The sequence below is a fragment of the Gossypium raimondii genome, chromosome 9, assembly GCF_025698545.1.
Source record: "Gossypium raimondii isolate GPD5lz chromosome 9, ASM2569854v1, whole genome shotgun sequence".
NCBI lineage: Eukaryota > Viridiplantae > Streptophyta > Magnoliopsida > Malvales > Malvaceae > Gossypium > Gossypium raimondii.
This window is the reverse complement of record NC_068573.1, coordinates 504651-526881: the sequence shown is the minus strand read 5'-3', so window position 1 is coordinate 526881 and position 22231 is coordinate 504651. Positions and strand designations below refer to the sequence as shown.

At 35.4% G+C, this 22231-nt stretch overlaps 1 protein-coding gene and 1 long non-coding RNA gene across 2 annotated transcripts; one reads left to right on the top strand and one right to left on the bottom strand.

The window, feature by feature from the left end:
* Window positions 1-15054: 15054 nt before the first annotated feature.
* LOC128032719 (uncharacterized) lies at window positions 15055-16257 on the bottom strand. Its single transcript, XR_008189010.1, has 2 exons — window positions 16137-16257; window positions 15055-16026 (listed from the first exon to the last, which is right to left on the bottom strand). It is a non-coding gene; the product is annotated as an uncharacterized LOC128032719 (long non-coding RNA).
* LOC105798021 (inactive TPR repeat-containing thioredoxin TTL3) lies at window positions 15429-18680 on the top strand. The gene is made up of 7 exons (XM_012627892.2): window positions 15429-16267; window positions 16781-16976; window positions 17068-17249; window positions 17334-17667; window positions 17760-17964; window positions 18040-18146; window positions 18235-18680. Exons 1-7 carry the CDS (start codon window positions 15429-15431, stop codon window positions 18385-18387), a joined length of 2016 nt encoding a protein of 671 aa, XP_012483346.1. The 3' UTR covers window positions 18388-18680.
* The last annotated feature ends 3551 nt before the right edge of the window (window positions 18681-22231 follow it).

Genomic DNA, 22231 nt, shown 5'->3' with positions numbered 1-22231 from the left:
AAAAAAATAATTACTGATTTCAAAGACACGAGTTTTAAACAATAGAATTTAAAAAGCTTTTGCGATTTTAGACCAACTTATTAAAACAATATGAGATAACAAGACAAACGTTTTGTCTAGTTGATTTGTTAGGTAATTAATAAAGGGGTTTATTGTAAGCTTAGAAACAAACTTTTGCCAACGAGTTAAATTTTCGAAAGACACTTCAATGTGACACGTCAGATTCGGTCATAACGTCTAGGCCGGGTTTGGCGTGTTACATTTAGTGGTATCAGAGCCAGGTTGCAAAACTCGACTATGGAATTGGTTTTTGAGAATATTTAAATTTTTGGAAAACTATTTTTGAAGTATTTTGGAAAGGTTTACAAGTGTGGCACACTGAGTCTCCAACGCCGATTCTGTATGTTTCTTTATATTGTAGACTGCTTGAACTGAAATTCAATGAGAGATTACTATAGATAGACTGTACTGAAACTCTTAAACTAGAGAAAACTAAGACTGTAGGAAAACTGAAAACTGTAGGGAGACTCTCGAATTACAAAAATAAACTCTAATTATTACTTTTCATAAGACAACTGTTAATAATTATTGAAATTGCTAACTAATGCATAAAACTTCATAATCAGATTATACGTTATTCAATATGAGCGCTAGAGGTACTCGCGGAAGGGGTACATGAGGCCGTGGTAGAGGCCGAGGAAGTGCTAGGACTAGGTCTTCGACGTCAGGCCACATGCCTAATGATGGAGCTAGGAAAGCACCAGCTTCATCGATGGCTGAGACAGGATCATTTGATCAAGCGGCTAGGGATGATGCACTATCCCAAGCCATACCCCGCATTCTAGAAAAGGTCATACGGACCAATATTGGTGCTGTGGGCCGTAGGTCGATTTCAGAACGACTCCGGTCGAATTGAGCAAAAATTTTCAGGGTTATTTCTAGAGTAGCCCTTAATGTGGCTGAATACTGGTTGGAAGCCATAGAGATAATAATGGATGATCTCGACTGCACTTCTGAGTAAAAATTAAAAGGTGCAGTGTCTTTACTACGAGATAAAACCTATAGTGGTGGCTGACTGTGAGAGAAGGTACTCAGGTCGACCGGTTAACGTGGGATTTCTTTAAGTTGGCATTTCAAGGAAAGTATGTGGGCGCAAGTTATTTGGATGCCCAAAGAAAAAAATTTTGAGTTTGATCTAGGGGAATAAAATTGTGGCAGAATATGAGGCAGAGTTTCTGCGACTGAGTTGTTATGCTCGTGGGATAGTGGCGACTAAATATGAACATTGTGTGTAATTTGAGGACGGCCTCTAGGATGAGTTACGAGTTTTGATAGCTCGGCAGAGGGAACGAGATTTTGCTGCCCTAGGTGAAAAGGCAAAAATCACCGAGGATGTGAAGCGCTCTGAGTACTAGAATCATGAGAAGGATAGGGGCAGATATAAGAGAGATTCTGAGCCCTCAAGTTTTTCTGAAAGGCCTAAAGGGAAGGCCAGGTTTGATGGGCTAGTCCGAGTTAGGTTTCCTGTGGCAAGACCACAGCCTCGTGCTGATTGTGGGAGACATCATCTGGGTCAGTGCTGTAAGAAGATTGGGGCATGTTTCAGATGTGGGTCTATAGAGCATCAAGTTAAGAATTGTCCTCAGAAGCCAGTCCAAATGCAAGCTGCAGATCAGGGTTTTGTTCAGCCAGCAAGAGGTGGTCAGCAGCCACCGAGGGGCCGTGGGTAGGTTAGAGGTGGAAATGGTGTGGGACGAGGTCGTGGAACATTAGGCAAAGTGTTGGTAATAGTGAGGCGAGTCAGCCAGTACTGGTCTGTGCTGCTCATCGTTGAGAGAATGGTGACGCTCCAGATGTTATAACTGGTACGTTTCTAATATATAATGTACCTTACACTACTTTAATTGATATAGGGTCTACACATTCATACATTGCATGCACTATGTCTGGCACCTTGGGTATCATGTGTGAGAGTACTGTTAATAAGATGACTATGTTAAGTCCACGGGGACAATCAGTAAGGGTAGACAAGTTATTCAAAGATGTGCCCCTAGAGGTTCAAGTAGTTATATTTCTAGTAGATTTAATGGAGCTACCGTTTGGTGAATTCAGCCTAATCTTAGGGATGGATTGGTTGGTTAATCACCGTGCAAATTTGGATTGCGCTGCTAAGCGTATGGTATTAAAGACTATTGAGGATGAGGAGGTGGCTGTGATTGGGGAGCGAAGGGACTTTCTGTCTAATATTATCTCTACATTAAGGGCTGAAAAACTGGTTCACAAGGGTTGTGAGGCGTTTCTAGCCTATGTTGGTGTATCTAATTCTGAGGGTTCTTCTGTTGGAGATATCAAAACTGTTAAGGATTTTTCTGATGTTTTTCCTGATGAGCTCCCTGGGTTGCCTCCGAGCCGCGAAGTTGAATTTGATATTGAGTTCTTGCTGGGAACAGCTCCAGTGTCCATCGCCCATTATAGGATAGCACCGAAGGAGTTGGTGGAATTAAAAGCTCAAATCCAGGAACTATTAGATCGAAGATTCATTCGACTGAGTGTCTTCGTAATGAGCACCAGTGTTAGTTGTAAAGAAGAAGGATGGGACGATGCGCATGTGTATTGACTATCGGTTATTGAATAAATTGACTATCAAGAATAAATATCATTAGCCGAAGATAGATGATTTATTTGATCAGCTGCGAGGAGCTTCACTTTTCTCCAAAATAGATCTTCATTCTAGGTACCATCAGCTGAGGGTTAAGGAGGTTGACGTGTATAAGACTGCGTTTAGGACTCGTTATGGTCATTAAGAGTTCCTACTGATGTCGTTTAGGCTGATGAATGCACCAGCAGCCTTCATAGACTTGATGAACTGAGTATTCCAACCCGAATTGGATCGGTTTGTGATGGTGTTATAGATGCTATCTTGGTGTATTCGAGAACCGAGGATGAACATGATGATCATCTTCCGATTGTTCTGTAAATTTTAAGGGAGAAGCAGTTGTACGCTAAGTTTAGCAAGTGTGAGTTTTGGCTGCGAAAAGTGACTTTTCTAGGTCATGTGGTATCTGCCGAGGGGATTAGGGTTGATCCTCGAAAAATTGAAGCCATACTAGATTGGAAACCACCTAAGACCATATCTGAGATTCAAAGTTTTCTGGGTCTGGCAGGGTATTACAGACGTTTTGTTGAGAGATTTTCCTTTATTGCTGCACCTCTAACTAAGTTGCTGCAAAAAAAGGGTATCATTTAACTGGACTGATAAGCAGTAAGATAGTTTTGAGAAACTGAAGAAAGTTTTGACTGAGGCCCCTGTCTTTATACAACTAGAGTCTAGGAAGGAATTCACTATCTATAGTGATGCGTCACATATTGGTTTGGGTTGTGTGCTGATGCAGGAAGGTAAGGTGGTTACTTATCCGTCTTGCCAGCTTAAGCCTCACGAGGCGAATTATCCTACTCACGACTTGGAGTTAGCCGCTGTGGTTTTCGCACTAAAAATTTAGAGGCACCATTTATATGGTGAGAAGTGTACTATCTACATAGATCACAAGAGCCTTAAATATCTCCTCACTCAAAAGGAGTTGAATCTTAGGCAGCGAAGATGGATAGAGCTGCTTAAGGATTATGATTGCTCAATTGAGTATCACCCTGGTAAGACTAACGTGGTAGCTGACACACTGAGCCGTAAGGCTGTATTCGATTTGATGAGTCACTGGTTCCTCGTTTCTGACAGGTTAAGAGTAGGGAAACTTTAGATTTTAGGTTGAATGGTGAAGGAGTGTTGTGTTTCCGTGGGAGAGTCTCTATACCGAGGGATGTCGATTTGAGGCAGTCTATACTGCGTGAGGCGCATAGTAGTCATTATGCTATGCATCCTGGTGGGAATAAAATGTACCGTGACTTCGTGAGTTATAGTGGTGGCCTGGTCTTAAGTGTGAAGTTACTGATTTTGTGGGTAAGTGTTTAACTTGTCAGCAAGTGAAGGCTGAACATCAGTTACCTTCAGGGTTACTACAGTCGGTTAAAATTCCACTTTGGAAGTGGGAGAGAGTAACCATGGATTTTGTGACTGGGCTGCCCTTAAAGCCTACTAAGAAGGATCCGGTATGGGTTATTATAGATCGATTGACTAAATCTACTCAGTTCATACTATTTCGTACTGATTACTCTTTGCAGAGGTTGGCTAAACTGTATGTGGCTGAGATTGTAAGACTCCATGGGGTACCGGTTTCTATTATATCAGATAGAGATCCTCGCTTCACGTCTCGATTCTAGAAGAAGTTACACGAGGCTTTGGGTTCAAGACGGACTTGAGTACTACGTTTCATCCCCAGACAGATGGTCAATCGGAAAGAGTGATTCAAGTACTAAAGGATATGTTGAGGTGTTATGTATTGGATTCTCGAGGCAGTTGGGAAGACTATTTACCGTTAGCAGAGTTCGCGCATAATAATAGCTATCAGTCCAGTATTCAAATGGCACCATATTAGGCGTTATATGGTCGAACGTGTCGTACTCCTACCTGTTGGACTGAGCTAGGTAAGCGGCGATTTCTAGGGTCCGAGTTAGTTTCTGATACCAAAGAAAAGGTAAAACTGATTCGAGATCGGTTGAAGGAAGCATCTGATAGACAGCAGCCGTACGCGCATCTTAAACGCCGAGAGATTGAGTATTTTGTGGGGGACTTCGTATTTCTCAAGGTCTCCCCATGGAAAAAGATATTGAGGTTTGGGCGAAAGGGTAAGCTGAGCCCTAGGTTCATTGGGTCGTACCGTATACTGAAGCGTGTGAGACCGATTGCTTATCAACTTGAGTTGCCTTCTGAATTAGACCGGATTCATAATGTGTTCCTCGTCTCCATACTGAGGTATTACTGCTCTGATCCCACATACATAGTACCAGTCGAGGAGATCGAGGTTAGGCTAGATCTGACCTTTGAGGAAGAGCCAGTGAAAATATTAGATCATGAAGTTAAAATACTGAGGAAGAAATCTATTCCACTAGTCAAAGTGCTTTGGCGTAATCACAGTTCAGAAAAAGCCACGTGGGAACCCAAAGAGGCGATGCGACAATAATACCCTCATCTTTTCTGACCAGGTAAATTTTGAGGCTGAAATTTTGTTAAGGGGGTAGAGTTGTAACGCCCCAAAAATTTAAGTTTTTAATTTTTGCATGTTTTGACACAACTACTTGTGTGCTTCAGTGGTTAAGTAATTTGGGTGTGTTTGGGAGTGTTTGGGAGTATTTGAGGAGCCTGGGTTTAAGTCTTGGCATTGGCAGAATTTTTAGTTTTGCTTTTAAAAGAATCTGGACATTGGTATATAGGCCTTATAATTAATAGTGTTTGTTTAATGACACAAAAAGAGCTTGTGGTCTAGTGGCAATGTGGCGTGTTGTGTAACTGTGAGGTCTGAGGTTTAAGTCCTGGGTTGCACAATAGAGAATTTATTTTATTGATTGAGCTGGGTAGGTGGTGCAGTTGGACTAAAATACTGCTAAATGGAGTTTGAATTGGTCATAGAGAGAGTTGAGGATATTTTGGTAGAGTAAATCAAGGAGGGATAATAGGAGAGATATTAAGAGAAAATCAAGAAATTTGATTAGATGGGAGGTGTTGTGCCGTTTGGGGGACTTTAGCTTTGGGTATTTGGCTAATGGGGGAAAAGGTTGCCATTTTCAACTTTTGGAGGGACTTTTTGGGGTAGCATCTACTGGAAATTGGCCTTTAGGCATTAGAGTATTGATTTCGGGGTTATTTCTGTTTCTCTCTACCGAATTTAGCAACTTTGGGAAGTACCTATCGGGTTGTCCACTTTCTTTTCTGCTCTCCCCTCTTCTCTTATTGCCGAACCCACTCTCTTCTCTTCTCTTCTCTTCTTCTCCTCTTCATTCCAGTGCTTCAAGTGTTGTTAACTACTGGTAAAGTGTTATGCTCTTCACTTTGTTCTCTTCTTTCTTATTTTCCTAAAACCAAATACCCTAATTCGTAATCTTTGATTATTAACTACTGATGCTTTCCTCACAATGTACTGCTTGTTGCGGTTTCAGGGTTTTCCTCGAGGAGGGGTGGAGTGTAAGTGATATGAAAGTCGTCGAACCACTCTATCATTCTTTGATCAAGGTAAGTAGGCTAGTCTTTCTTTTAAGTCTAGGCCGAATGTTCCTATGGTTCTATAATTGATCATGTGAGGATTTTAACCACATGATTAAGCAATACTATTTAATGAAGTTCGTTTCTACTGCAAATATCCGTCAAACAGATTGAAGTCTACTTTCGTCGGTAATGTAGGTGGGTTAAGTCACTTTTGACTAATCGAGACAGGTTTTAATTTCAGTATTGGTTAAGGGTATAAAGAGGGAGTTTAACCCTATTGTTCAGCGACTAACGGAAAACCTTATTTGAATATAGGCTTTAGTGTTCGTGGATCTTGGTGCGGTTTCACGATCAGGTGTGTAATCGCCCTACTACAACCATAGATCGATGAAAAGCCGAAAACCCATAAATACGGCATTTGAGACCGCACGGGCATGCGATCTTTCGAGTGGTAAGCCCAACTTACGATTCATGGGCAAATGACCGAAATACCCTCGATGGGTAAAATGACCGAAATACCCCCAAAGGGTAAAATGACCAAAATACCCTCTAAAGGTAAAATGACCGAAATACCCTCGAAGGGTAAAATGACCAAAATACCCTCAAAGGGTAAAATGATCGAAATACCTTCGGAGGGTAAAATGATTGAAATACCCCCGGAGGGTAAAATGACCAAGATACCTTTGAAGGGTAAAATGACCGAAATACCCCCGAAGGGTAAAATGACCGAAATAGCTCCATAGGGTAAAATAACTGTTATACCCCTAGAAGATGAAATGACCGTTATAGCCTTATGATATGTTCGGCTGATTTGTTCTATGAGATATATATGACTGTTACTGATTATGACGTTCTGCATTCACGTATGATTTATGACATAACATACTACATGGGGTTGGGATACTGATATGGGGGAAGTATACTATACTCGTGGATTTGCCACATATACTGTTACTGGCAGCTTCACTGCGATTGTATTACTGGTAGCTTTGATGTGATATTGGTGTGTTGGCTAGTGGGTCGATTTTATCCCCACATGGTGTGTTGGTGGTACGAAGTGGTGTGTTGGCTGGATTGGGATGGGTTGCATTATTGCACTATACTGGCTACTATATTGGGCTAAGGCCCACACTATTACTGTACTGGGCTAAAGCCCACACTATTACTATATTGGGCTAAGGCCCACCCTGTACTGTTACTATATAGGGCTCAGGCCCAGACTGATACTGCATGACTACTGATTGACTGTTAGGGGATTACACGCTGAGTTTCATAAACTCACCCTCTCCATTTAACTGTACAGGTAATCCTCAACTTTAGGCGATTCGGTGCTGCGAGAGACTTAGAGGTGGCCACACGACTACTGTTGTTTACGCTCGCTTTTATTTTAATTTAAATTATAAGTTGGGTTTTTTTTTGTAATAAGGCCTTTGAGTTGGTTCAAGTTTTTAATTGGGATTTTACGTACATAATTTAAACAACTAAATAGGAGAAGACGACTTTTAAAAAAATAATTACTAATTTCAAAGACACAAGTTTTAAACAATAGAATTGAAAAAGCTTTCACGATTTTAGACCAACTTATTAAAACAATATCAAATATCAAGACAAACATTTTGTCTAGTTGATTTGTTAAGTAATTAATAAAGGGGTTTATTGTAAGCTTAGAAACAAACTTTTACCAACGAGTTAAATTTTCAAAAGACACTTCAATATGACACGTCAGATTCGACCATAACGTCTAGGTCGGGTTTGGGGTGTTACATATCTTATGGTTGATTTCATTTGTATTATGGACAAGTATTCTAACTTGTGAATTTGATGATGTTGTATAGGCTTTTATTAAGCTTATGGCATTGGTAATGGTTTGTGGTTAATTTTTGAGTTGTATAAATGAAATGGTAAGTTAAGTTTAAGTTTATACGAGCTTACTAAGCACTCGTTGCTTATGTAGTTGTTTTCTCTTGTTTTATAGATTATCGAAAGCTCGACCGGTTGGAAGCTCATCGGAGATCTATCACACTATCCAGCAACCGATTCGGTAGTTTTTGAGCATTTTGGCCAAGGTTAATAATGGCATGTATAGTTTTTTTTTGTATTGATGGTTCATGGATGTATAAAATGGTTAATGGTTAATTTAGTATGCTTAGGTCTTTGAAGTTTATGTTTAGTTCACAGGACTAACACTCTCACAATGTTTAGTTGCCCATTCTTTCACAAAAGAATGTTATGATATCTTTTGTACAACTATCAATTTATGTAATATATAAAGTCATTATTTTAATTTTCTTTTATCATGATAGTTTCATATTTGGATACTTTATTTATTTATTGATACACAAGAAATTAATTTCACAATCCAAATATATGAAACTATACATCATGTCTTTTACCAAGTAAATTGTTCTAAAGAGGCATCAAATCCTTGGTGAAACAAGACAACATATTTGTTATTTTCACAACTTCTCAACATTGTTAATATAAAATGACTTTAAAAAAACATATGCATATAAGGGTGTTTCATATATTTTTAAGAACATAATCATATTAGAGGACCACAAATTGTCCAATCTTTTGACGTTAACATCATGTTTATATATCATTTTATCATGGACATTATTAATGTAACAGCCCAATTTTCAGTAGTGTCAGAAACAGTGGTTTCGAGACCATAATTCTAAGGAAATATTTTGTGAATATTACTTAGTTAGTATAATTATGAGGTCTCTTGAGTCATATTAAATTTTGGTTGAAAATTTTAATTGTTTGGATAGTTTAATAAGTAAAAAGGATGAATTGTAAAAACTACAAAGGTTGAAAAATTAAATTAAAGGGGTTAAAAGGATAATTAAACCATGGAATTTAGTTAGTGGATTGGAATGATGATTTTCTTAAGTAAAAATGGTTTAATTAGGTTTAAGCGTGGTTAATTAAGAAATTATTTATGAAAGTTGAAATAATTACAAAAAAACCTAGCTGTATAAAACAAAATTAGAAAATTAAAAGATGAAAATTGATGAAATAGCTCATCTTCTTCACGAAAAAGGTGAGAACTTTAGGGTTTTAGCTTCCAAGCTTTGAAGCTTCAATTTGTAAGTGAATTCTAGCCCGTTTTTAGTAATTTTTATTTTTTTTGATTTCGTATTAGCTTGATCTAGCTAACTCGAGGATCAATTTGTGAAACTGTTAAATGTTATAAATGTTTCCATTAATGAGTTGAGATATTCTTTAAAGTTAATGATGTAAATATGAAACCTTATTGTTTGGATGAACCATTTTGTAAAGTGATTTTTAGTGATTTTGATGTTTAGGGACTAAATTGATTCAAATGATAAATTGCATGTACTTGAGGTGAAATTATTTCAAATAGGAGTTGATAAGAAGATAGGGAACAATCGGCTAACATGAGTGTTAAGGAAAATGGATAATTTGCATGATTAGGGCCTACGGATTAAATTGAATAAAAATGAAAGATTGATGGGTAAATATGTAAATTTACAAAAGGGACTCAATTGCATGAAATGGACCAAATTATGTTGTTATTCTAATCAATGGAATGAAATTATTATTTTAAGATCAAGAACGTGCCGATAATCGTGGAAAAAGAAAATCGCTGAGTAGTCCTTATACTTTAGAATCTTCTGCAAAACAATCTGGTAAGTTCGTATGTTTAATTATACTCCTAAGTGCTTACATTCTTGTTAACATGTTGTTAATGATCGTTTCTTCATATATTGGAAGTACGCTCTATCAATCCAAACTTACTATTATACTGAATGAAGCTCAATCGAGCAAATTGTACCGTTATACTGATTGGAGCTTAACTGAGCAAGTTTTACTGATATACTGACTGATATTTAATTGATCAAATTCTATTGTTATACTAACTGAAACTCAAATGGGTATAATCTACAAACATACTAATAAAAAGTGCAAATGAGCAATGCTCATTGAGTATACTGAACTACTGAATTGGTTGTAATTACAACTAAAAACTGTGTATAGTAGAAATCTCTCTGCTTAAGTTGATTAAATCTATGTTGGATGGAAAGGTTATGAATTTCTAAAAGAACTTATTAAGCTTCATTTAAGCTTACTTTTAAATTTGTTCATTTTGTATATCACATTTTGAAGACTAAGAATATTGGGTCAACGCTAGGAATCACACTATCTGGGAATCTTGGTAGACTAAATTTCTCGATTTTGGTATATGGCATGTACTAGGATCCTATGTATTTGTTATGTCAAATGCCTAGCTTTTGAGTAAAATGTGTGACACTTGATCAACTTGTGATTTTTTACTTGTTACTTAGATATGTTTGAAAAGTCATAGGATGAAATTGTATGCTATTGGTTACTTAATACTTGTAATGAAATGGATGTATGCTTAAAGAAATAAATGTGTTTGTGGTTACAAGTTGACAATGGATATATGATTATGTTAGAGAATGTTTGTAGTTGAATTGCATCTCTCATATGTGTAATTGAAAGTGTGTAAGTGCTTATGTCATAAATGAGTGAAATTGAGTAAGAAATAGGTAAATTTGGGTTCACACGGCCTGAGACATGAGCGTGTGTCACTTGATGGTCCTTTTTATGCAAGTTAGTGAGTTACACGACTTAACACACAGCCTGGCACATGGGCATGTGGGGCAACTTCGAGAGTTACATGGTCTGGCACAAGGGCGTGTAATACGGCTGTGTGACCCTACTCAGAGTGTTACATGGGTGAGGACACGGGTTGGGACACAGTCGTGTGTCCCTAGTTCGAAGGTTACACGGCCAGAGACACAGGCATGTCTCTCAGCCGTGTGAGGCACACGACCGTGTGTCCCCTATTTTCAAAATTTTCTATGTTTTCCAATTTTTTTCTAAATTTATTCAAATTGGTCCCGAATTGTTTGTAAGCTATTTTTAGGGTTTGGAGGGTTCGATTTAGGGACAGTATGCATGTGTATGAACGTTATATGTTGTGATTATAATATTAAATGATATAATGTCCAAATGTTTCTGATTGTTTAGTAATACTCCGTAACCCTAATCTGGTGACGGAGACGGGTTAGGGGTGTTACAATTATCATTTTTTGACTATGCATGTCCATCATTTAAATGGTTTTGCTATTTTCATACTCATGAGATTTTTTTATTTATGGCTTTTAAAGTAAATTTCAAAATTTTCTACATTTTAAAATTTAATATAACCATGAGATTATAGATTATATCTAAGCCATATATAAAAATCATGTGCACTATAAAAAATATGCACAATATGATCTCAATTTCAAATATATGATTATCAAGTCAACATTCTCACTAGAAGATATCATATCGAATAGTGATCTTACCATATGAGTCAATGCTTTCCATTGTTCTACTTTTACAAGAAAAATTAACTATGTATATTACATATGACTTATTTCATTTCTTGTCAAAAGCACTTCTAGTTTAAATTTTATAACTTAGACTAAAAAATGTGTGATAATATATAAAACCATTTAATTTATGGTTATTTTAAATCAACCAAGATAATTCACATTATATGATCATCTATATGATCAGTTTTGATTTAGTGTATCCTTTATTGATCAATACATTTAAATAATGTCTCGTAAATAACATTCAAATGCTAGTTACTAATATCATGATTTGAATAAAACAAATCATTAAGTATATGAAGTTCATGAGAAATAAAGAAAACTTTTGTAGTGAAAAATTCACTCACAATTTAGATAAAATAAATTAATTATTTCAACTCCAACCAAATATATATATAGTGTACCAATAAGTACATAAGTGTCTTTTGAAAAATCATAAACTTTCATATTTGGAAGTTTACCAAATAAACATGACTATTGAAATTTGAAATCACCAAATAAACATATGTTTTTGACTTAAGGCACCAATCGAAACATTATTTTCTTGCATTGCTTTAAAATTTTCATTAATTTTCTTTCTTTCTCTTTTCATGATTGTAAAAATGTATGCATATCATATATATATATATATATTATAATTATGTACTAATCATAATTATGTATATAAAATATCATGTATATAATAAACTTGTAACATCCTCATAGCCGACCCGAATACTAGGTCAAAGCACTGGGATGTTATATTTGTTGTCAGAGCAACTTCGGTGATTTCACATCAATTAATCATTATAAAACACAAATTATATCAAAACACTTGCAATAACTTATGTACATGTCATATTTTATAACCAAAATATCAAATTCGTACCCTCTTCAAGCCTTGGTGATGAGATGAGATGTGTTGAAATCCCAATTTGAATCTAGAGCTTCAATTCGATCTTTCACGTATGCGTTTAAAACACACGTTAAGCTCATAAAAGCTTAGTAAGTACCCAGGAATCCAAATCTCATTTTTTTACCTGAATTCTATATATAAAAAATATTACTACTATTATATGACCTGAATATATCTTAATAATCAACAGAGTATATGTTAATAATTAATAGATCATTCTGTATTTATAGGATTCATTATTACCATAATTAACTACTTTTATCTTTTCATGGATTGACAAGAATAGAACTTTTATCAATCTATCACTACATTATCACTTCACGGTTTAACATAAATTGTTATAAGAATCCTTTACTTGTCATCTCATTGTGTAACAGTAATTTTTCATCAGAATTTGCTTACTATAACTTTTTATTTTATCATTATATTTTATTATTCAACAAAGGTTCAACGTAGACTTAACAAAATGCTTAGGATATATGGAAACAATACAGTAATGCACTGAAGTGAAATAACAGAATAGAGTAGCATCGAAGTGTTATGTCAGAATAGGACAACACTGAGTGCGTAACCAGAACAGAAAGCACGCTAAGTTTTTCTTTAATGGCATGTCATCTATATCCTATTAGCTCATATCTTGTCTACTTGGGTAACCACATCAGAGTCAATTTAATTTTCTCATTTTCAAAACAACATTTGCATATTTTAAACTTATTTCAGTTTAGTCCTTTTTATCATGAAATTCACAATTTTCTGTAATTCAATCTCACTTTCACTTCATACATATATTATTCCATCACACTTTCTTACACATTCTATTTATCAATATAATATTTCACAATTTCACTACAATTTTACGCTTTTTCAATTTACTCCTTATATTTCCACAACTTAGAACAATTGTAATTTGAATTACAATAATCATGTATTTTGCATTCTCACTACATTATTCACTTATCAATTTTTTTGTAAACTTTCATAACTTCTCAATTTAGTCCCTTTTGTCATAAAAGTTTAACAATCACTAATTAATCATAATAATCAATTTTATTTTTGTTACACTTTAATCACATAATTTATCTCAATATCTTGTTTCATATATCAATTTTTATGTATTTTACTTCTATTATTTCATCCATATATTTTCTCAAGTTTGACAATTTAGTCCTTATCTTCATAAAAATTTCATATTTTTCCACAATTTCACTTTTACAATACTTTATGCATATTCCATCATCTCATGACACATTCGTTAAACTTTTATCATAATTTTCAGATTCATATATTAAATTGTTTTACATTTTATTTTACTAATTTACCACAAAACTTCGTTAAGTTTACATTTTAATCCTTAAATAACAAGAGAGTTTATGGGTACTTACCTTTTCCAAATTCAAATAATTTGCTCTCCTTTTCCTCATCACTTGATTCACCTTCTCAATCTCTTTCTTCAACATCATATCAAAATATAAAATTTTTCATGAGTAATCTTCACTCTAACATCTTTTCTGTACTTCTCTAACAAGATAAACTTGAAAACAATATAAAACTTTAACCTTCGTACCTTGTTCTCTTGGAATCAAGTTTTAGCTTGATTTTCTCTCTCCTCCAACTTCTATTTTCTTAAATCTAAATTGATATTCGAGGAAGAGTTATAGCTAAAATGACATAAATAAAATTTATTGAGTATGTTTTATACTTTAACGTGTAACGTACACCTCGCCACATGTATAGAAAGAATACAGTTGTTTTCAGCTAATTGTTCCCTTGTTCTTGGTCATTTGAATCGTTAAAGTGCAAAGAAAAAAATCCCTTTTTAAGAGGAGGTTAACAGAGTCCTAAAAATCACATTATTTCAATTTGAAATTTTGAAAAAAAAAATCACTACCCAGAAGAATAATTTTAGAGGTAATTTCCTTGAAATTCTCATTGTATTCTCAATTTTTCTTTCTAGTTTTATGGGTAGACTATGGCTAGAACCAGAGGAAGTGGTGTATATTTCTAAGTAACCCTTCACGATATCATAAAACAAAGAACCTCGTGGAAGAAATGAATCAAGACCAACAATTACCAACCCGCAACCCGAATGGGTTTGGGCTGAATTCTACATGGTTTGTATGTTAAGCTCGCATACCAAGTTTGCAGATTGAGCTCGCATATCGAGTTTACAATTGAGCTCGCATGATGTTAAGTATTCGCAGGAGGGGTACTTATACTCCCTTGCGAGGTCACACGTGGGATCGTGCATGAGACCACATAAACATATGTTAAGTCTAGAATAGGGTACGTGTTAGCATACATGGAACCCATTCTAGAATATCACATCAATAAATAGTAACCATATCATATAAATATACAACCTTACCATTTAAAGAAAATAAAAAAAAACTCAAGAATTTGACAAAATAAAGATTTTATACAAATGAAGAATATTTCAAATAATAAAAAACCTTACAATTTAAGGTCTTCTTTAGATAATTTTAGGTTGTTCCATAATTAATGGTTTTCTAATGAAAACCCTAGATTTCAAGCTTTCTTCCGTGGTTAACAAGATTATTGGTATGACTAAAAGATATCAAAATGTCTCCAAGAATTGCTAATTTCTGAGAGAAAATAATTTAATAATATATTTTTCTTTAAAAATTAAAATTAAAATTAAAATTATATAATGAAAATAAATGGAAAACAGTCTATTAGAAAAGGAAAAAGATTATACTTTGCAAAAGGAAAACAACCCAAAACTTGGGATCACTGTTTTCGCAAATCAAAAAGAGGAAATACCCAAAAATATCAATATTGGGTTTATAATTTAATTTGATTAGTATGGGTATAAAGTATATCGACTTGACATGACATGTCACAGTGGAGTGACATTCGTATTCAATCTTCCTTTTAGATCCCTTCTCTGCTTAATGTTTGGATTACGTAAGTGTTGGTGTTTTAGTATACCTAATCTAAGACATTAATTCAACATTAAACACAAGAGAGGGAGAGAAATACTAACTACCTTTTCTTCTCTCTTAATTCAATCCAGATTCCACTAACAATACCCATTCCTGCTGCTAATATGTCTGGACGACAAAGCTTTGATTCCCAAACCCCTCGCCACCGTCACTCACTCAGTTTTGCATCTACCGACCACATTGAAATGAACAAGCCTGACTTCAAACAACTCGATCTGTTGGCTTCACCTGTTTCACCATTGCTCCCTACCCACAATGGAAGTACTGCAGCCCTCACTACAACATCTGGTAATAGCTCTACCTCATCCGCCGGTTCCGTTTCCAGCAAAAGCAGTACCCATTTCTCAGGGGAGTTTTCGGACAAAACTTCATCTATACCCGGATCTGTCTCAACAAACCGGAATCTTAGGCCGGGTCATAGGAGATCCGTCTCTGCTGGGCCTCCTTTAATCTACTCTGGTTCAAGCTTCAGTGGAGCAACCTCTTCTTCTTCTTCTTCTTCATCCTCTCCTGTTTGTTCTATCCCAACCACGACAAATATTTTACCCAGTGGTAACATTTGCCCGTCTGGGAAAATCCTAAAAACCATGGGCTTACGTACCTCTAACAAGACCGACACGCTTGGTGCTGGCAAAGGAAACTATGGACATGGCAGCATAATTCGTGGTGGTGGCGGTGCTAAATTGGGGACTACTGCTGATCCTGAAGAAATGAAGAAAGCTGGTAATGAGATGTATAAAAGAGGGAATTTTTTGGAAGCGTTGGCATTGTATGATAAAGCAATATCTATTTCACCGGAAAATGCTGCTTACCGAAGTAACAGGTCAGCAGCGTTGGCGGCGGTGGGAAGGTTGGGAGAAGCCGTCAAGGAGTGTGAGGAGGCTGTTAGATTGGACCCTGGTTATAGCAGAGCTCATCAGAGGTTGTCTTCCCTTTATCTTAGGTGAGTAAGTTAAATTTTCTTATTTAATTTATCATCTTGATTAATGTGATGGGTGGTTTGCTTTATTTATGTTCTCTTTGGTGTTGCTGTGGATTGGATCTGTTTAGTTTCTGTGGGCTTTTATTTCTCTCTCATTCTACCATTCGTCCTTGTTTGTTCTTTTTCATGCTCATGGGTTGTGATTTTCTATGCCGTCTCTTCTTTCAATTCTCTGTTACAATGTCACTGCTATTACTTTGAGATTGCTTTGTCTCTTTGTTGCTAGCTTGTCAAGGTGTGCTTTTCATATATATGATAGATTTTAAGGGATTGTACTTTTTGTTGTCCATAATCATCTTATTATTTGATTGATTTAGTCCTTTGGCTTCTTCTATTTGAACCATTCAAGTTCTTACTACATCACTTTCCTTTCTCAATTTCCACTAAAAAGGAAAAAAGCCCTTTGGATGGATGTTCAAATTGGCAATGGATTTTGGACTGAATATTAACAAACCTCAAATTTCTTACTTCCAGGTTAGGTTTGCCTGATAATGTTAGACGCCACCTATGTTTTCCAGGGCAACAATCAGATCCAGCTGAGTTACTTAAGTTGCAGTTGTTGGAAAATCATATTAATCGATGCGCAGATGCTCGAAAGATTGGTGATTGGAAGACTGTAATAAGGGAAATTGATGCAGCAATAGCTGTTGGTGCAGACTCGTCTCCCCAGGTACGGCTCCTGGCCTTTGTATATTTGCACTAGCTAGCTGCTTATAGAAATTAAGTGCAGAATATCTGAGCCTGTTGAAATGAATTCACAGCTCATTGCTTGTAAAGCAGAAGCCTTTTTGAAGCTCCACCAAATTGATGACTCGGATTCCTGCTTATCGAACATTTCGAACTTGGAGAAATATACTCCCTCTTCACAGATTAGGTACTTTGGTATGGTGGCTGAAGCTTATGCCCTTTTTGTTCAAGCCCAAGTTGAGATGGCATTGGGAAGGTGAGCTTTGAAAGATGAAGTTACGATTTATGATTTGGTATTGTTGTTGGGGTTGAGTGAAAATGCATTATAGATTTCTTGCAGATTTGAGAATGCAGTTTCTGCAGCAGAGAAGGCCAGACGGATTGATTACAACAATGTTGAAATTGCAGTGGTATTAAATAATGTGAAAATGGTAGCAAGAGCACGGTCACAAGGCAATGACTTTTTCAATGCCGGAAGATATGCTGAAGCCTGCTCTGCTTATGGGGAAGGGCTCAAATATGATAGCTCTAGCTCTGTTCTATACTGCAATAGAGCAGTTTGTTGGTCTAAACTTGGACTCTGGGAAAAATCTGTAGAGGACTGCAACCAGGCTCTTAGGATCCAACCAAATTACCTAAAAGCCTTACTTCGAAGGGCTGCCTCGAACGCAAAGGTGAAATGACGTTTGTATGGTTACCTTTTGGTGTATATGCTTTCATGTTTCATTTCTGTTGATTAGGAACTGACACATGAGTATACGTTTAGCTTGGACGGTGGACAGATGCTGTGAGAGATTACGAGCTCTTGAGAAAGGAACTTCCTGGAGACAATGAAGTAGCTGAGTCTCTACATAATGCACAGGTTGCACTGAAGAAATCCCGTGGAATGGGCGTTCTTAACATGAAAATCAGCGGTGAAGTAGAAGAAATTTCTAGCCTAGAGAGATTCAAAACTGCAATATCGACACCAGGTGAGATTGATATGCCTTTGTGTGGATTTCATTTCCTCAAGTCGGGTATCTGATTTACAAATTCAAAACTTTCAGGGGTATCAGTGGTCCACTTTAAAGTGGCAACCAATGAACAATGTGAAGAAATATCCCCATTCGTAAATTTGCTTTGTGTTCGGTATCCATCTATACATTTTTACAAGGTAATTTTGTTCTTTACTTGTTGAACTCATTCTGTCACTTGCATTCTAAACCAACTCTATGCCATGTCTCATTGTTTTGTGATTGAAGGTGGATGTAGAGGAAAGCATAGCAGTGGGAAAAGCAGAGAGTATAAGAATGGTCCCTACTTTTAAGATTTATAAGAATGGAAACAAAGTGAAGGAGATGATCAGCCCTACCCATCAGTTCCTGGAGGACTCATTGAGGAACTATATTCTATAGAGAAAAAAGTAAGAGTAAAATGAAATTGCCTTTTCTTTGTGGCTCAAGTCACCCCCACAAACAGCATTGGATGATAATTGTCCAAAGTATTCATTTCCATTTCATTTCAATTTTTTTTTTGGGTTGAAGATCATTGTCATTTCTCGATTCATACTAGGACCAGCAGTTTTACATGTGACATAATCGACTACATAATTGTTTCATAGAACTCCAGAGAGGCCAAGATAAAGCCTCAGACTCAGTGAAAATAGCTTCTTAGTTTTACATTTATGGAATTGCTTAATGCTTTTCTATATCTTTGATTTCTACTTTTGACCTGCAGTACCACTAAACCTTTTTACTTTTAAGAGAGAAAGTGATGTCCCCCATGTCTCCTATGACATGAAAAGGTGGGATAAAGTGTGGAATATAATTATTTTGTCTCTCCAGTTGGGTTGGCTGGTTGGTGGCATTGGATGTCTGCTGGATTCTAGGCTGGAAAGAAAGCTTTGTTATTAACCTTTCATTCTAATTTCTTTAGATTATTTATTCCCCTAATTTGACTCAACCTTTTGTTCTTTTACGTTTCGACTGTATTTTACACTCTCTACTGAAAATGGGTAATTTAGTCTTTGTACATTATATTAAAGAGTAAAGTAGTTATTTTTGATAAAAATTTCATCTATTTGTACGTAAAAAATTGGTGTGGTTGACGGATAATCAGACAATAGCACGTGACTTGTCACGTTTATGTCATGTTGATGTACAATGACTAGTTTTTAATTGTAAAAATGGATGAAAATTTTCATAAAAGATCTTACTTGCTCTTTGATTTAACATGCAAAGATTAATTTATTTTTTTTTGACTCCTAATATACTGATTTTTATGGTTGAAAACTTTGTTAATATTATAGCTTCATTACATTACTTGATCAAGCAATGGGATCTCTTAAATTGGAAGGTTTTGAGGGTTCCTTATTATATCAACATACAGAGTTAAGCTGGTATTTGTGAGGCATCATTTTTAGAACAAAATCGTGGGACTTTTATGCTGAAGCAGAGAGGTTTTTACAAGTTCGGGTGGAAATTTAGAGTGTGCTTGGTTGTGTGGAAAAGTAGAGGGAAAATAAATTGAGTATGGTTGGTTGAAAAGAAAAGTGAGAGGAAAGAAAATATGAGGGATGATTATTTTCCATCTTCCAAATTAGAAAAACAAGAGAGATGAATATATTAGTTCAAAATTATGCATTTTTCAAACGATTTTTTAACTCTATCAAGTAATAGATAGAAAGAAAATGCCTATTTTTCATTTCTTCTATCAAGCTTAATTTTTATTCTTTCTCTCAAGTAGTGTTGCATAGTGGGAGCAATCTCTATAATCCAATCCTCTGGTGTGATGTTGATTTTGAATTTTTTTGTTGAGCTTAATGGAGATGTCAAGCTTTAACGAGAGAAGTTGTGCCACCTTGGAAACAAAAAAATATATAGATTTTTTTAGTACGTTTTGAGTTCTAATTTATACAATTTCGTAATAATTTTTGTCGAAATTCATACTTTAATTATAAAATAATTAATTTGTGCTTAAATTATTAACATATTGAATTTTAATTATTTTTATAATAAATTTATACAATTATGGTTTATTTTTGACAGTTTTGTACAAAGCGTGAAAATTGGCTCAACAGACACCTCGAGAGGCTTGAACCGTTGGGCAATGTTATTCATAAGTGATTAAGAGCAAGGCAAATAATATTTTCCAACCATGGATGGTCCAAAAATATATATTAAAAATATTTTATAAATTAATTGGGTTAAAAATTAATTATAAGCCTGAAGATAAAAAGAGGTCCGATTATGTTAAAAAAAGAAGACTGATCCACTTAGCAAATGGGGCAGCCCAAACCCTCCATAAAGCTGATCCAATCAACTGATTTTAGTTGATTTCCACACTTGCACATTTCCATGGTTCCAAACCTCAATTTTAAATCGAAAAATTTAATTACTAAATTTTTAAAGTTAACAAATTTATGTTATCTAAATAAGTAATTTAAATTAATTAATATTTAAAAATAGAGCTCACATGATTTTAATATTTATTGACCTAAAACAATTGTTAAGTTTACAAGATTCAAAGTATTAATAGAAGTGAATGCAAAAGTGGGCACTCTGCAATAACTGCGACAACCATAATGAAAAATAGGGGACGTGAAAGTTGTTTACATTGTTCAATATCTCTATGTTTATAGAGCCTACCTAGAATCTAGTATTTTCAAAATAAATACAATTAGTGATTTTAGTTCTAACACACCTTAATGAAGATTCCTTACCTCTTGTATTTTAAAGATTAGATCTTTCACCACTAAATTCCCTTACGAACTTAACTTGTAAAACTAACCATACAAAGGTTTTATAATTCAAATACACTCTCACAAATGATATTCCTTAGTAAACAAATAAGTACTCTAAAAAATACTCAGTTCAAAACCTATACAAATCTCTAAATTATATAAAAGTTATTGAGACTTACTAACATATTAAAGATCAACCACAATCCTTTCTAAAACCGTTAAAATAGCTAAATACAATATAATATTCAATAACCAAAGTAAAACGGATTGTTGACAAATAAGTCTTTAAGTTTCAACCTAATCCAACTTCTTTAGTCTAAGGGATTCAATATAAACAATTTGATCATCTCTTCTAAATATGTTTCTCCAAGTGAATTGATCTTCATTGATGGACTAGAATCATAATACTGTATCAACACAACCCAAAGATTTGGTTCAATAAATTGTCAATCCTCCAAATATGATATCTTGTTGTTTTGTCACAGTGGTGAAAGAAGTGGCACACCCTCTTTAAAAAAATTTTAAACAAAACAAATTTAAAACGGGAAGCTTAATCAACAATCAACCAAAGCTCCCCCTCAACATAATTCCCATAGTCTAACAATGTTTGAAATTCGCATTAGTAATAAAAACACCATAATTATAGCTAAGTAAGTTGTGGCTTGAGTAAAATCATCCATCCAATAGCTTGCTATTCATTAAGGTTTAGAGTTCAAATTACAAACATCCCAAAAAGCGATTCAAAGAGATTAACAAATTAATAAAATAAAGGAAAATACAACAACAACATTAGTCTCCCCTTCAGCTAGCTCCATTATCTCCCCATTTTCATAAAAAAATATTGCCAAATCAATCTTTATAGAGAAAAGAAAGGATATCAGTATAGAGGGCCTTTTGTCTATCTCTTATCTTTCGAACAACCTTAGGTTCTACTCTAAATCTGGAAATATGTCGATCATTGGCCTTGATATAGGAAGTAAGCTCGTTAGTTATTCTCTTTTAGATTCTAAAAGGAATAGGCTGGGGCCTAAGGAAATAGGCACTTTTCGCTCCTTAGGTACTTTTTATTAATCATTTTTTTTAATATTCATTGGTTGATACCTTCCAACCACTTGTGTGAAAACTTGAGCTTAGGCATTGACTTCTCATGATGCTCAGTGGCAAGGAAAATGCAAGGGTCTTGTTTGAAGAGGACTTCAAAAATTAGGGATGTGTTATGTAGTTATGATCATAAACCCGAAAACCAGATAAGGTTCGAGTCTCCTACCCGTGACCCGACTAGGCCTTACCAGATGGATGCGTACAAGCCTTACAGTGAGAAGTCAGTAAGGGGAGCTCGTGGTTTCAGCTCATACATGCCAGGGGGTGCTCGCAAAGGGATCTTGTAGTCTTAGCTCGCATATACCTAAAGAGTTAGCATGTTGGGGCCACGAAGTCCAACAAGCAGCCCAGGACAGTATATGTGTCCAACATGTATATAGTCTACTAAGAACGTCAGTTCCATGGACCGTAACCAT